The 14,038-nt window shown below is 38.3% G+C and overlaps 1 protein-coding gene and 1 long non-coding RNA gene across 2 annotated transcripts; both read left to right on the forward strand.

Annotated features, from left to right (window-relative positions):
• The first annotated feature begins 6,152 nt into the window (after positions 1-6,152).
• LOC119691950 lies at positions 6,153-7,283 on the forward strand. The gene is made up of 2 exons (XR_007266836.1): positions 6,153-6,422; positions 6,807-7,283. It is a non-coding gene; the product is annotated as an uncharacterized LOC119691950 (long non-coding RNA).
• A 591-nt stretch (positions 7,284-7,874) lies between these two features.
• On the forward strand, positions 7,875-8,723 carry LOC125489239. The gene has a single exon (XM_048624442.1). It carries the CDS (start codon positions 7,875-7,877, stop codon positions 8,721-8,723), a length of 849 nt encoding a protein of 282 aa, XP_048480399.1.
• Positions 8,724-14,038: the final 5,315 nt, after the last annotated feature.

A 14,038-nucleotide genomic window follows, 5' to 3' on the forward strand; every position in this document is an offset into this window, starting at 1 on the left:
TTAATGCGATTTCTCAATAAAGGATTCGTTTAATTTCCGCGCAAACTTGAAATTAAAATGACAATATTAAATATATTAGTAATTCAGTTAAAAAATATAAGCCAATCAACACGTAGGTATACCATACTACAGATTTAACATTCCCCATACATAACCCATGTGAAACTACGAGTGAGAATATCCCTTTTAAACCAATTTTTCTGCTTGCTTTTATGCTTTTTACAACAACAACACAAACACACGCACTCACGCCTTGTACTAATGTACTCCCTTGCGGGGTAGGCAGAGGTGCATTGCTGCACCCACTTTTCGCCAGAGTGTTATGTTAGTCCCAATGTAATAGGGGGCGGGCCTATTGCCATTTTACGGGCACATCCAAGACCTGAGAACAAATATCTGTGTTTAAACAAATATCTGCCCCAGCCGGGAATCGAACCCGGGACCATCGGCTCAGTAGTCAGGGTCACTAACCACTACGCCATTCGGTCCTTTTTACATGTTATAAGTAATTTAATGATACCTATACAATGTACCTAACTAATATTAAAAAATATATACTTACCTCTTATATATAAGCTTGTATGTAGGCACAGGTAGGTACTTATTTGTTTTTTACTAAGTATATTTAAATTTATAATTGTAAAACATAAGATACTTAGCAATTGTTTATACAAAGTTATTACAAAAACAAACGATGCTTTATAATAAAAAAATACACATGAATAATCTTAGTGGGTATGTTAATATGCTCTGATGAATACCTTCATAAATACAATCAATTATCAATATAATTAAGTTGAAAATTACAAAATATAGGTAATTACGTATTACATAAGTAATACTAATACAGTTACAACACAACAACGTTGGAGGTTTTTTTTACGCAAAATAACTTTACAAAATTGTACGGTGAAAAAAGATTTTCAATTTGCCGCCTCTACTAGAGTCGCATGCCCACAGGTGGCGGTGACATCGCGAGACGCGGCACAGACGTATTAATTCAGTCGACGCGAGGTGCGTTCGTCGCGTCGCTCATTTGTCATCTACGAAACGCTAAAAGCACAAGCAACGTTTACGAAAGAGGTTGGACTAGGTATGATACCCTGAATTCGGAGCTGTAGCTAGTAGGGCTGAGTCGGTAAAATTAATACACTAACGATTGAGCATTCATACTCAATGCTCAAGAGCAATGAAAACGTTCCTATGACACTGGAACTTTTTATTTTGCAGGAACTGGATTGAGGAGGCCATTGACAGGGATAGGTAGACCTAGACCTTTGCTAAAAAATAAAATAGGTATATTAGCGTCGTAAACAGAGAAAGTATTATTATAATAACCTGAAAAGGGCAAAACAAATTATGCTCTACAAAAATCCTCAAAAATATGAAAGTAAAGTTATGGTTGACGAATATAAGGAACAACTACCCACGTGCATCCCAATGTCTATAACTTATTATATTAATTTAAGATTTCATAACCACCACCGCACTCAATTATAAAGTTCACAAATTCAAAATTATCATATATTTTTGTCGCGTGTCACAGTTTTGAAGCCCGTTGTTACCGTATTGTCACAATCCCCAGTTTATTTAACCCTTTGTGCGTTTATTTTTTAAACCAGTGCATATGTTTTTATTAAATGCACAATCGTTTCGAATGTATTCTAACATATTGAAGTGTTTGTTTTAATATTGAATTTTAATTTATAAACGTCGATGATTTTGTTCTCACATTTCTGGTACGATTTTCCCACGTAGCTAGCTAGACAGAGCCAGATAAATTGTAAGTATCAGCGGGTAACAGTTTGACCCTACCTAATAGTCACTTATGGATATTATAAAAAATAAAGAATGTTTAATCGACAGATAAAGCTCTTCCTATGGATTAAGTACACCTTTAATTATGCTTTGTGCCTTGTATTACTCGTCAGTCAATCACAAGTTCAATCACATTTAGTTTGGGCTGTGGGGGTATACTTTTATCTCTTTTGTTAACTGTACCTACACAATTTTTAGTTTTCAAATGATGTGTATCTTATAACCACCCGTTGGAAAACGGAGGTTATACGTTTGATGTACCTAGGTATATCTGTCGGTGACGAAGTACCTCTACCGGAGGGGTGAGTGATTAACGCTTTAATTTCACGCAAAAAACTGACAGCGGAAAATCGACAACGTTCAAAACAACGAACTGTGTTAACCTACTTCGTACTTATCTACTTTATACAAACGGTCAACGGCTAATACTAAACGTACAGTGCATGGCAAATTAAATCGTCGTTTAAGAGGGTTTCGAACGCGCGTTTCACCCGGCCGCCGGGATTACCGGACACAAGGCGAAAAAATAACACTTAGACCAGTGCGCGTGACGTCACGTGGCGGGTAAGTGTTTTAATTGAGGATTAGCGCGTGGGGAGCCGGCCTCGGACTGAGATTTGAGAAAACTGTGGTGCGGGTTATTATGCAATTATGCATGTATTTCTATGTTCTACTCTCTTATGTAGTAGCACAGACAACTTAATTCATATTATATACTTAGGTATGTGTGCGTGTGGTCGCTTATGTCTGCTGAAACTTTTTTAAACATTGTGTTTTATTATTTTAATATGTATTTAAGTATAGTATACACTAAGTCATAATGTATGTAGTTACTTAGCTTATTCGTGCTTTTTATGAAAAAATATATCAAACTAAACGTAACGACAATTTGTCACCTAACATTTCGTATTCATATCTGATTAGGTATAACACAAAATCCTTGCAAATTACCAACCCAGTCAGATGAGTCGAACATAATCGAACGTAACCGTAACATGTGGATGTAGCTACGTCAGTTCAGTCGTCACGTGGCGGCTTCGCTTCATGGCTCGTTCTAAATACGAATCTCCACGCCCCGCCCCCCGCGGGCACCAAGCCACGCCATTGGCCACTGCTCGCCGCCCAGTCAACTAAAGCACCCCTCTCACCCCAAAGCCGTTAACGTTAGATGACATTTTAATGTTTGCTGTTTCAGTTTTTTAGCTCAAATGTACATAATTTTTCATCCAATACAAATTTTTAAAACCGTTTTGCTATGTTGTAAGTAATAAAGAGGTCGATATAGGTATATATAGTGAAAAGTCATCCCGAAATGTATAAAATACATCCGGTTCACATTTAATCCCGTACACACATTCGGAGCGATCGCAAAAAATAAATGAAAAACACACGTAATCCCCCAACATGCCGTACGTAAATCCGGCCATTCGCTTGTAAATCAGACAAGCACCCGATATCGTGACAACGTAGCCTGTGGACCGGGCTACAACCCGAGTTGCGTTTGTCCCCCTCGCCCTCGCAGTAACGGACATACAGCCGTCTCGCTCCAGGGGTGGGTCTCGATGTAATCAGGGGATGATGTGACTCGCGATCTCTCCAGCTTCAAAGATCACAATTATCAGATCAGTCTGCCGAAAGCCGCGACGGGGTGGGGAAGTCAGCGGAGGTGAAAATTTTCTGGAACTCTATTCTATTTTTGAACGTTTCCTTTTCGTCGGTGGCTAGTGTTAGCGCGAGTTTTTTTTTATTGGAATCAAGGTGGAAAAGCGATGGTCGAGGTGGCGTAGTGTTGTGCCTACCTTGTCAGGGAAAGTTATCGAACTGTCGCACTTGTGGGACAAGCAGCGGGCGCCGGCCATCCGTAGGATGGGAACAGGTAAATACTAATAAAGAATTACTGCTCCGGTATTTTTTAAGCTAGGTACAAGTTAGTAGATACATGGTTTAGTAGACAATGTGCTTATAGTGGATTTTTATCTAAATGTTGTTGTCTCATTAACTGGAATCCAATAAGAAATACATTAATCGTTCCTTATTTGTGTTCAGTTCAGACCAACAGCTTTTCTGAAAATTATATCTCTGACTTTTTACTCAGTATTTTTTTGTATTATTAAGGAATTTATTAAATACTTTAAATTAATAAATGTACGTTAAGTCTTTAATGATTTGTAAACATTATCTACTAGGTCATACTGAAGATGAATATTAGTCATACTGAAGGTTTTAATAATTATGGTTCACGTTTTTGTACCGAAATTTTTATTCTCGTATAAATTAGTAATATTACTTATATTATTTAGGAAGCAACATCGACAATGAAACCAAAGCGTGCACTTGGGTAAATAAAACCTTCGGAATTCAAAATAAACATTGACACAACTTACACAGTCAAAATATATTGACAAAGTAGCTTAATTACGAGGTATAAGTATTTTTACTAGTTTTTTAAACGCTATACAGTTGAATCATCATCACAATTTAACATTTTTATTCGTCGCAAAAGGAATGGGTACGTTCTTGATGAAAGTCAACTTGAAACTACCCCCCATTCTGAAAAAAAGGGGCTCTTATACCTATATTATCATCCTTGCTTTTATAGTTTAGTAGCGGAATATGCAAAATGGTGCACTTATTATTGTTTCAACATGGGTCCACTGGGCAAATAATCACTACATGTCCGTCTGTCCGTTGGTCCATAACGAAGTATTATACCCATATAAAAAAAAATACAGGCCCTGTGTCTGTTTAATCCACATATTTATTTTTAGAAAAATTTGATTAATTCTTACTTAAGTCTATATTTTTAGTGATATATAAATATTAAATAACTATTTCAAATGTTTGTGAATATAATTGAGGAAATGGTTTAAGTAATTTGGATAAAATTGCCGGCGCAAAGGTAAGCGTCCAACTATCGGTATCGGACCCAACGGATTTTCATAAATGTATGGAGAAAAGCCGTCAGCAATGCCGATAAAGTGCACGTCTATGAATTTATTTTCAAAGAATACCGAATGCGATGCGTCCGTTGCGTATACCATGCCAAAAGGTGGACACTTACGTTAAATAGATCTATAGCCGGCGGGCCGGGTCGGTGGAATGCCAAAGTGACGGCAACGCGTCGCCAGCGTGCTGCCATAGCCAAAGCTGCGTACAGATCGGCCCAAGGAACGCCCAACGATGGATATTTATCATACATAATACAGGACAGATTGCAGCAACGAAGGTCAACGAAACCCGTTCGTTGGCGTTCGTTTGGCCGGTCTATACGCAGCTTAAGGTTATTTATAGGTAGTTCCGCGTGGTAACTAATATAAAACATGTGGTTAGGTTTCATCGTATTCCATAAGTAAGTATATGGGCCGGCTCACAGCGCAACGTGCTGCCGTTAGCGGTATAGTAGAGTGCAAGTGCATAAATATTCGCCTGATACTTACATGTCAATGCAATAAAAATTACTTACTTAATTAGTTTTAAATTTATCGGCTCTTTCCATTATATATACAATTTATTAGTACTTCATATTTCATGAATGGAACCGAAAAATTAAATTCCTATGCCGCCCCTAACTTATTAAATATATAGGTACTTAATATAAAGTTATTAAACTTACATTCCTCAAGTATTTGAGAACGAAATACTGACAACAACTTCGAGAATAATTCGTCAATGAAACCGTCAAAGCTCTCAAGTTATCAAGTAATCTGTAACTTAAGATCCCGCCCTTTAGTTGCCCTACATGGTGAGTTGGTAACTTAGGGACAGGGCCGCCCAACTTCATTTGGGTACGCACACAACATAGACGTCTTTGTGCTTATGTAGCTACAGGGTGTTTTCAGGCTTAGTATCGTTTATTTGTTGTTTTATATTACAGTAGATAATTATGTAACTCGACCCCAAAAACTTTGAGTTACAGGGTCATCTCACATTAGGCCCTCCGACCCCAAACTCGGCAGTGCCTGTAATATGGATATCAGACAACTGATATCTACACAGATACATAAATAGATAGTAATAAAGATAGAAATATTAACTCACATTACTTTTATTTATGGTATTCAATAGGATTAGTTTTTAATGAATCATGCGTAACTCATGCTCGCGAATCAAGTGCCGGAAACGTCAGAAAACGCTCAGTCCATAGACAAAACATGTCATAGACAACTTTCTTCTATTCTGTGTTATTCCTCGAGATAAGAGTGCGGCCACAAAGCTGTTGTGAATAATTCCTTCTAACAATAGGTACCCACTTGCTTTGTGTACTTACCTAAATATCATGTTGCTCATCATAAGTCAAACACCCAAGACTCGAGTATAAATATCTGTCATTAACCCTTAATAAGGCAAGGGGAAATTATTTCCCACCACGGTGTTTTATTTTTAAAGTAACATATTATCGACAAATTATTTGCAGTGAACGAATGAAAGAGACCACAAATTTTTTGGACTTTTTTTTTTCTTTTCCTGGCAACACTTTTTGCTTCATGGCAACCCTTGACTTTTTTTTAAATGTCAAAGTGTCAGTGGCAAAATTTCGAGTAAACGAGCGTTGATTTTTGTGACGATCCGAAGAAAAAACGAGTTTTTGTTCTACAAAAAATCCTGTAAGTACAATTTGATTGCTATATCTGGTAAAAGGTCTATTCTGAAGCTGTTTTATGTGTTTTCCAATGCAATGTAAACAAACCATAACCTCAAAAAATGCAAATTTATAGGTGGGAAATTATTTCCCCTTGCCCGATAAGGTCATGATTTTTTTTATGGCTTACTAGCTATTGCACCCGACTTCGTTTGAATTTATTTTTGTTTTATGTTTTTGCGGATGGTTTGCAGAACATTTTTTTTTTGGTGGCAAGCTCTTGCATTTATTATTCATCTCACCTGTTTATTTCTTTTATTTATTCGTTTTAACGGCACATGCATGTTTCCCCTTTTCTTTCTCTGTCGCACGCTTTTTTCTTAACCTTAATTTTTTCTTTTCCTATTAGGATTGTCAATCATGAGTAAGAGAAGAAGTGTAATGAAAACGCAGAGAGATATAGAAGAAGTGTTAGAAAATCTGTCAGATTTGTCGGATATAGACTCTGACGATGATGCATATTATATAACAGCCCCTTTGAGCAGCCCGGCGGATGTGTTGGATGGACGTCAAGATCAAGATGCTGTTATTGAAAAGCGTCTAGAAGCTCTATTTGGTACTACTGATACACTTCAGCAAACGATCGAAGATCTAGAACAATATTCGATATATAAGCGAAATAAAACACTATTATAAGTAATTCTAAATTGTTTTAATCTTCTAGTTTACAAATTTATTTCAGGGGTCTACATAAAATAAGGCAAAACAGAAAATTTTATATAAGTAACAATATGACAAGACTCTTTTTTTAGTTTACTTATTTTTTTTATAATTTTACAAAAAATACAAACCAAGCCACGGGCTAGTGCTTGTATATGGAAATAATGAAACTGAGGCTAAAAGTACAAAACCTAATCGGGCAAAGGGATATTATTTCCCACCCAAAAACCTAATGCGTAAACCTAATCGGGCAAAGGGATATTATTTCCCACCCAAAAAAAAGGTACTCCCCCCATGAAAACCCCCCCTTTTTTTAATTTTTCATATTCTAGAGTATCAACTTACCCTAAATCAATTTCAACTTCTTCTCTAACTAGCCTACTGGCTCGCGCCTTATTAAGGGTTAAACTAACATCTGCGGGAATCGAACCCGGGACCTTCGGCATAGCAGTATTTAATATTTTTACATTTGTTTTGGTATATTAAGAAAACTCCTTTATTTATGGTGTAGGGACGACATACAATGTATACCTAGCACGATATAGTTCAGCTTACTTTACACCTTAGTAATCTAAGTCAGTCTCGGGTTGGCCGGGTTGTGAGTGGTCGCATACCAATTAACTTTTAACCATATTTCAAGTGCTAAATAAATATATAGTTACGTGGACTTATAATCTATTATTCGCAACCCAATCCCCGAGTCTCAACATTGGTGACCCCGACGATTGAAGTGAACCGCGATCGATAAAGTGCAATCATGAACCCTTCTCCGTCACTTCCGGCCGGTGAAAACGCTTTGGCGCAGATCACGGTGTCCAGCAGGATACCGGACTTCTGGAAGGAGTCCCCACGCCTGTGGTTTGCCCAATTCGAGGCGGTGGTGGCCAATCAGAAGCTGGCCGACGAATCACGCTATAACTTAGTGATAGCAAAGCTAAGCCGCGAGCACGTCGAGCAGGTCAGTGATATTGTATTAACGCCTCCTGACACAAAGAAATACGAAGCGCTTAAAACTCGACTTCTCGTTGTTTATGAGGAGTCTGAAGTTCGACAGGTCCAGAAGCTGCTGAAGGAACTGGAGCTAGGCGACCAGAAACCCTCCCAACTACTCAGGAGGATGCGAGACCTGGCAAAGAAAAAATTCAATGATGAAACATTAAATATGCTGTGGATGGGGCATCTACCATCAGCAGTACAGGCAATTCTGACGGTGAGTGAAGTGAAAGATCTAGAGAAACTGGCTGGCATGGCAGATAAGGTAGTCGAAACGACCCGATTTGCTGAGATCCAGGAGCTGTCATGTATGCGGAGCAGTGCCGTACCCAGTTCATCAGCCACGCAGGCTACCCTCGTTGAGCAGATAGCTCAGCTCACGCGGCGCTTGGACAACATGGAGACGTCGAGGTCAAGAGGCAGGTCAGTTGGTCGTAACGGATGGAAGTGTCATCGCTCTGCGTCACGAAGTCGCGACCGGTCTGAACGCGTAAGGAGAGGAGACCCTAACTGGATGTGCTTCTACCACTTCCGGTACAAAGGAAAGGCCAACAAGTGCATTCAGCCTTGCGCATGGCAGAAGCAGCAGGAGTCAGAAGCAGGAAAAAACTAGATTCGGTGCAGCCAGAGGCGAGCAGCTGTACCGGTATAATCAGCAAACGCCTGTGTATTAGAGATAAAAAAAGTGGACTAAAATTTTTGGTGGATACCGGTGCTAACGTATCTGTGTTACCTGTGTCGAAGTATAACCATTTCGCGAGTGATTGTAGTGAATATAAGCTATATGCAGCAAATGGTAGTGTGATAAAGACATTCGGTACAAAAACAATGATATTGGACTTTTGTTTACGTCGACCGTATAAATGGACATTTATTATAGCGGAGGTAACGCAACCAATATTAGGAGCAGATTTCTTGGCTCACCACGGTTTGATTGTGGATTTATCTTCCTCTAGGTTAATTGATGATTTGACAAAATTGAAATCTATTGCCAGTATAGTGGAGGTGGATCAACCCACCGTGACAACAGTGGAGGATACGCACCCATTTCATGATTTGTTATGTAAGTACGTAAATATTACTAAACCTGCATCGTATAAGGAAGTACCTACACACGGTGTTTTTCACCACATCGAAACAACTGGACCTCCAGTATACGCTCGAGCTAGACCGTTACCACCATCTAGATATAAGAAAGTACAAGAGGAGTTTCGTTTTATGCAGGAAACAGGTATATGTAGGCCTTCAAAGAGCCCTTGGGCCAGTCCACTTCATGTGGTACCCAAGAAAAATGGGGAGTTACGTCCATGTGGGGATTATAGGAAACTAAACTCTATTACCAAGCCGGACAGATACCCGATACCTCGTTTATCTGACTTTACGTACATACTAACGGGTAAGAAAGTATTTTCTAAGATTGATATAAATAGGGCTTATCACTGTATTAGCACTGCACCAGAAGATATAGAGAAAACTGCAATAATCACGCCGTTTGGTTTGTTTGAATTCCCGCGCATGACGTTTGGGTTGCGTAACGCCGCGCAAACGTTCCAGCGATTCATGCACCATACTGTTTTTCAGGATCTGGACGTTGATTGTAAAAATAGTATCTTTTCCTATATCGATGACGTCATTTTAGCATCGCCTGACGAAGCTACACATCGTAAGCATCTAGAGTCATTATTTAAGCAGTTCGAAAGGTATAATCTTACTATAAATATGACAAAATGTGTGTTTGGAAAGGCAGAGATAGATTTTTTAGGCTATCATGTCACATCAGATGGGATTCGTCCACTGGATGATAAAGTTAAAGCCGTTAACGAATTTCCGCGGCCCAACAACATCGATGAATTGCGACGATTTTTGGGCATGGTTAATTTTTATAGGTCTCATATACCAAATGCAGTTTCATCTCAATCGATACTTACTAGTTTCATTCATGGCTCTAAAAAGAAGGACAAAACACCTATTGCTTGGACGCCAGACGCTGAGCTAGCATTTGAGGAATGTAAGGCGAGCTTGTGCGATGCGGTCATGCTGTCTCACCCGGTAGCGGATGCACCGCTCGCACTTATGACCGACTCTTCGGACACCTGCGTGGGTGCAGTGTTGCAACAACGTGTTGATAACGCTTGGTTACCTTTAGGTTACTTCTCAAAAAGTTTGTCTAAGACGGAACGGAAGTATAGCACGTATGATAGAGAGTTGTTAGGTATCTACTTAGCCATTCGTCATTTTCGGAATATGGTCGAGGGACGAATGCTGACAGTTTATACAGATCATAAACCTATTACGTTCGCGTTTAGTAAAATAAATAGCGAGAAAGAGTTACCTAGACGTACACGTCACCTAATGTTTATCAGTGAGTTCACCACAGATATCAGACATGTGAGTGGGCAAGACAATGTTGTTGCGGACACGTTATCACGCGTCGCAACTATTAGCTGTCCCACGGTTATAGACTACGAGGAACTCGCTAGGGAACAACAACAAGATACCTATATCTTACAAGTGTTGAATTCTGATGACACTGACGTTGCAGTTAAAAAAATAATACTACCTGGTAGTAGTTCATTTATTTTTTGCAATATTAGTAATGACAGAATTAGACCGTACTTACCTGAGAAGTTTCGACGTATAGCTTTTGATACAGTACATAATTTAAGTCACCCTGGAACCAGGACTACACGAAAATTGGTACAAGATCGTTTTTATTGGCCAAGTATGAATCGCGATGTTAGTCAATGGACTAAGACATGTATTCAATGTCAGCGATCAAAGGTCAACCGACATACGATGTCAGCTTTGGGATCGTTTCCCCAGTGTGACAGATTCGAACACATTCACGTAGATTTAGTAGGACCTCTACCGATTTCACAAGATGGGTTCAGATATTGTCTTACTATAATAGATAGAGGAACGCGGTGGCCAGAATGTTTTCCTACACAAGATATAACTGCTGAAACTGTTGCACGAGTTATTCATGATAACTGGGTATGTAGATTTGGCAGCCCTAGGTTCCTGACTTCCGACCAGGGCCGGCAGTTTGAAAGCAATTTATTCAGTGAACTTATGAAATTATTAGGCATAAAAAAACTACGTACAACACCCTACCACCCACAGAGCAACGGGGCGGTAGAGCGCTGGCACAGATCGCTTAAAGCTGCGTTGACTGCTCGCTTATGTAATGCACCATCATCATGGGTGTCGGAATTACCTACGGTGTTACTAGGGCTTAGGACAGCGGTGAGGAGCGATAACGGGATAAGCGCAGCGGAATTGACTTACGGAACTACTTTGCGTTTACCTGCAGATTATTATGATACTAAGTCGAACTTAAATATTGATAGCAGTAATGAGTACGTATGGAAATTAAGAGATAATATAAGGAAATTTCGTTCTATGGCAATTAGGGAAAATAAAAATGGTAATATATTTATACATCCTGATTTAGAGACTTGCAGTCACGTTTTTATACGAAACGACGCTGTTCGTAGGCCTTTACAGCCTACGTACGATGGTCCTTTTCGTGTGTTGGATAGAAATAGGAAGGTATATTACATTCAAATGTCAAATAGAAAAGTTCATATTTCTATAGACCGTTTAAAACCAGCATATTGCTTGAGTGAACGTAACGACGAATCTTCAACGACGGACACTGAGGTTCCTAATCACGATTCTCCTGTCACTTGTACCACGCGCAGTGGAAGAGTAACAAGAGTACCTATACGATTCAGGTGAAGTTATTTAGGTACTTATTGTAGGTATTTTTTTAGGTACTTTTTTTTTTGTAGATGATAAGTATGTCAACTAAATTTAATTAATATAAGTAATAAGAATACCTTGTATTTGTATTTCATATTTGTATTTTTGATGATATTCGATTATATTGTTATAACATGCACTATCTTACTAAGAATTTTAGTTTTATTATTTCGTCCAGTGAAAGCTACGATAATATTAAGCGACGCGATATACCTTTAATTTAGTTAACAATCAATGTAACAACTAGCATAGCTACGTATCGCTTAGTAGTATGATAGCACCTTTACAGTTAGAATAAGTAGGTTGCGTATAAGCATTAATACACTTTATATACATAAGTCTTTGCAAATATTTTTATTGTATCACGGATTGATTACTCGCAGTACTTATTGTCCAAATTAACAATACCTATACAATGGGTAAATCATACAGCAAGTCAGAGGAAATTATCATCGCCCAAAATGGCGCGAATAATGCTAGTAATAGCTCATTAGAGCAGAAGATAGAAGTATATGGCACAGTGGTGGCAAGTTTTCTTGTATTGTTTTTATTATGTGCTACGTGTCTCTTGTGCAAAAAGTGTAAAAAAGGAGTGAAAACCTGGGCTCGAAAGGAGTTCATTACTGCAATTTCATTAGATCAATTGGACAAAACTGCTAGGCAACAAACAGCTGCCAACGCGCAGTACGCATGAACAGTGTATCTACATCCTTATCTAATGTTACTGTTTCTTCTTACTTAGTATTATATGTGTTTGTAACTTGATCTTCATGTTATTGTATTTACATGTCTTGTATGTGTGCGACCACGACGGCAACTTGGTGTTTAAAATTTATTAGTAGGTATTACAGATCATTTGTAACTTTGTTTCAAAATGTTTGACATATTTTTTTTTCAAAAAAGGGGAGGAATGATGTAGGGACGACATACAATGTATACCTAGCACGATATAGTTCAGCTTACTTTACACCTTAGTAATCTAAGTCAGTCTCGGGTTGGCCGGGTTGTGAGTGGTCGCATACCAATTAACTTTTAACCATATTTCAAGTGCTAAATAAATATATAGTTACGTGGACTTATAATCTATTATTCGCAACCCAATCCCCGAGTCTCAACAATGGTATTATTTCTGTATTTTATGAATACTTACTTAGAACAACGTAGAGTGAGACGAACCGTTCGTCTATAATGATTTTGCCTACGTTATTAGGATACTTACTGAAAATGTTATTATGTGATTTTTGTTTCACTCGTTTGACTTTATGTCGTAAATTCTCCATCTTATCAACTTACATGCATGTACAATAAAATAAAAAACTGAAATAAATAAACGCAATGAAAACCGGTCAAAATTTCAAACGAATGCATAATTAAAGTACTTTGGAGGTATAATATAATGTTTTATTCAAATTCACTTTTCAGGAACATGTTAAATTTATAGCATCCTGTCTCACTAATTAAGTAGATTTTACAAGAAGTTAGACTAATTAAATTAATACTAGTTTCATATCATACTATTATTAGATGGCAATATCGAGTTATTTAATTTAAATGCGTATAATAATACGGTCCCATGATACATAAAACAAATTAGTACTTCATTAGTGGGTTTCTTATTGACTAGGTAAGTTTTTTTTTAATTACTAGGTATATTTGATATTTAGAATTCATCATTGTCTGTCTACCGCTATGGGGCATCCCTTATGCAGAGGCTCTTGCAGTTGAGAGAGTAAATGCTCCCAGTATTATTTTTGGGTCAGGGATGTCTTTGAGGTGAAAATGCAAGAGGGCAATCTGGTGAACCTCTCGAAACTTGAGCCCTGAAGAACATAAACCACTGAATATTCATATGTCAAAATAATATAATATTTACTTACTAGATAGATATTCTATTCTATTCTATTCTCTGTGGGGGTGTAAGTACCTGCACCTGGCTCTCTCGAGTGGAACCTTTGTGCACGTCCCCAAGGTCTAAACTGCCTTCCTAAGCTTGGACCATTTCCCACCACGCTGGTCCACTGCGGGTTGGTGCGTTCACATATCTAGATGTGCTAAATCTAGATATGCAGGTTTCCTCACGATGTTTTCCTTCACCGTAAGAGCGATGGTATACATTGTACTTAAGTTAAAAGAACTCATTGGTACATGTCAGCGCCGGGATTC

The sequence above is a fragment of the Plutella xylostella genome, chromosome 12 (genome assembly GCF_932276165.1).
Source record: "Plutella xylostella chromosome 12, ilPluXylo3.1, whole genome shotgun sequence".
NCBI lineage: Eukaryota > Metazoa > Arthropoda > Insecta > Lepidoptera > Plutellidae > Plutella > Plutella xylostella.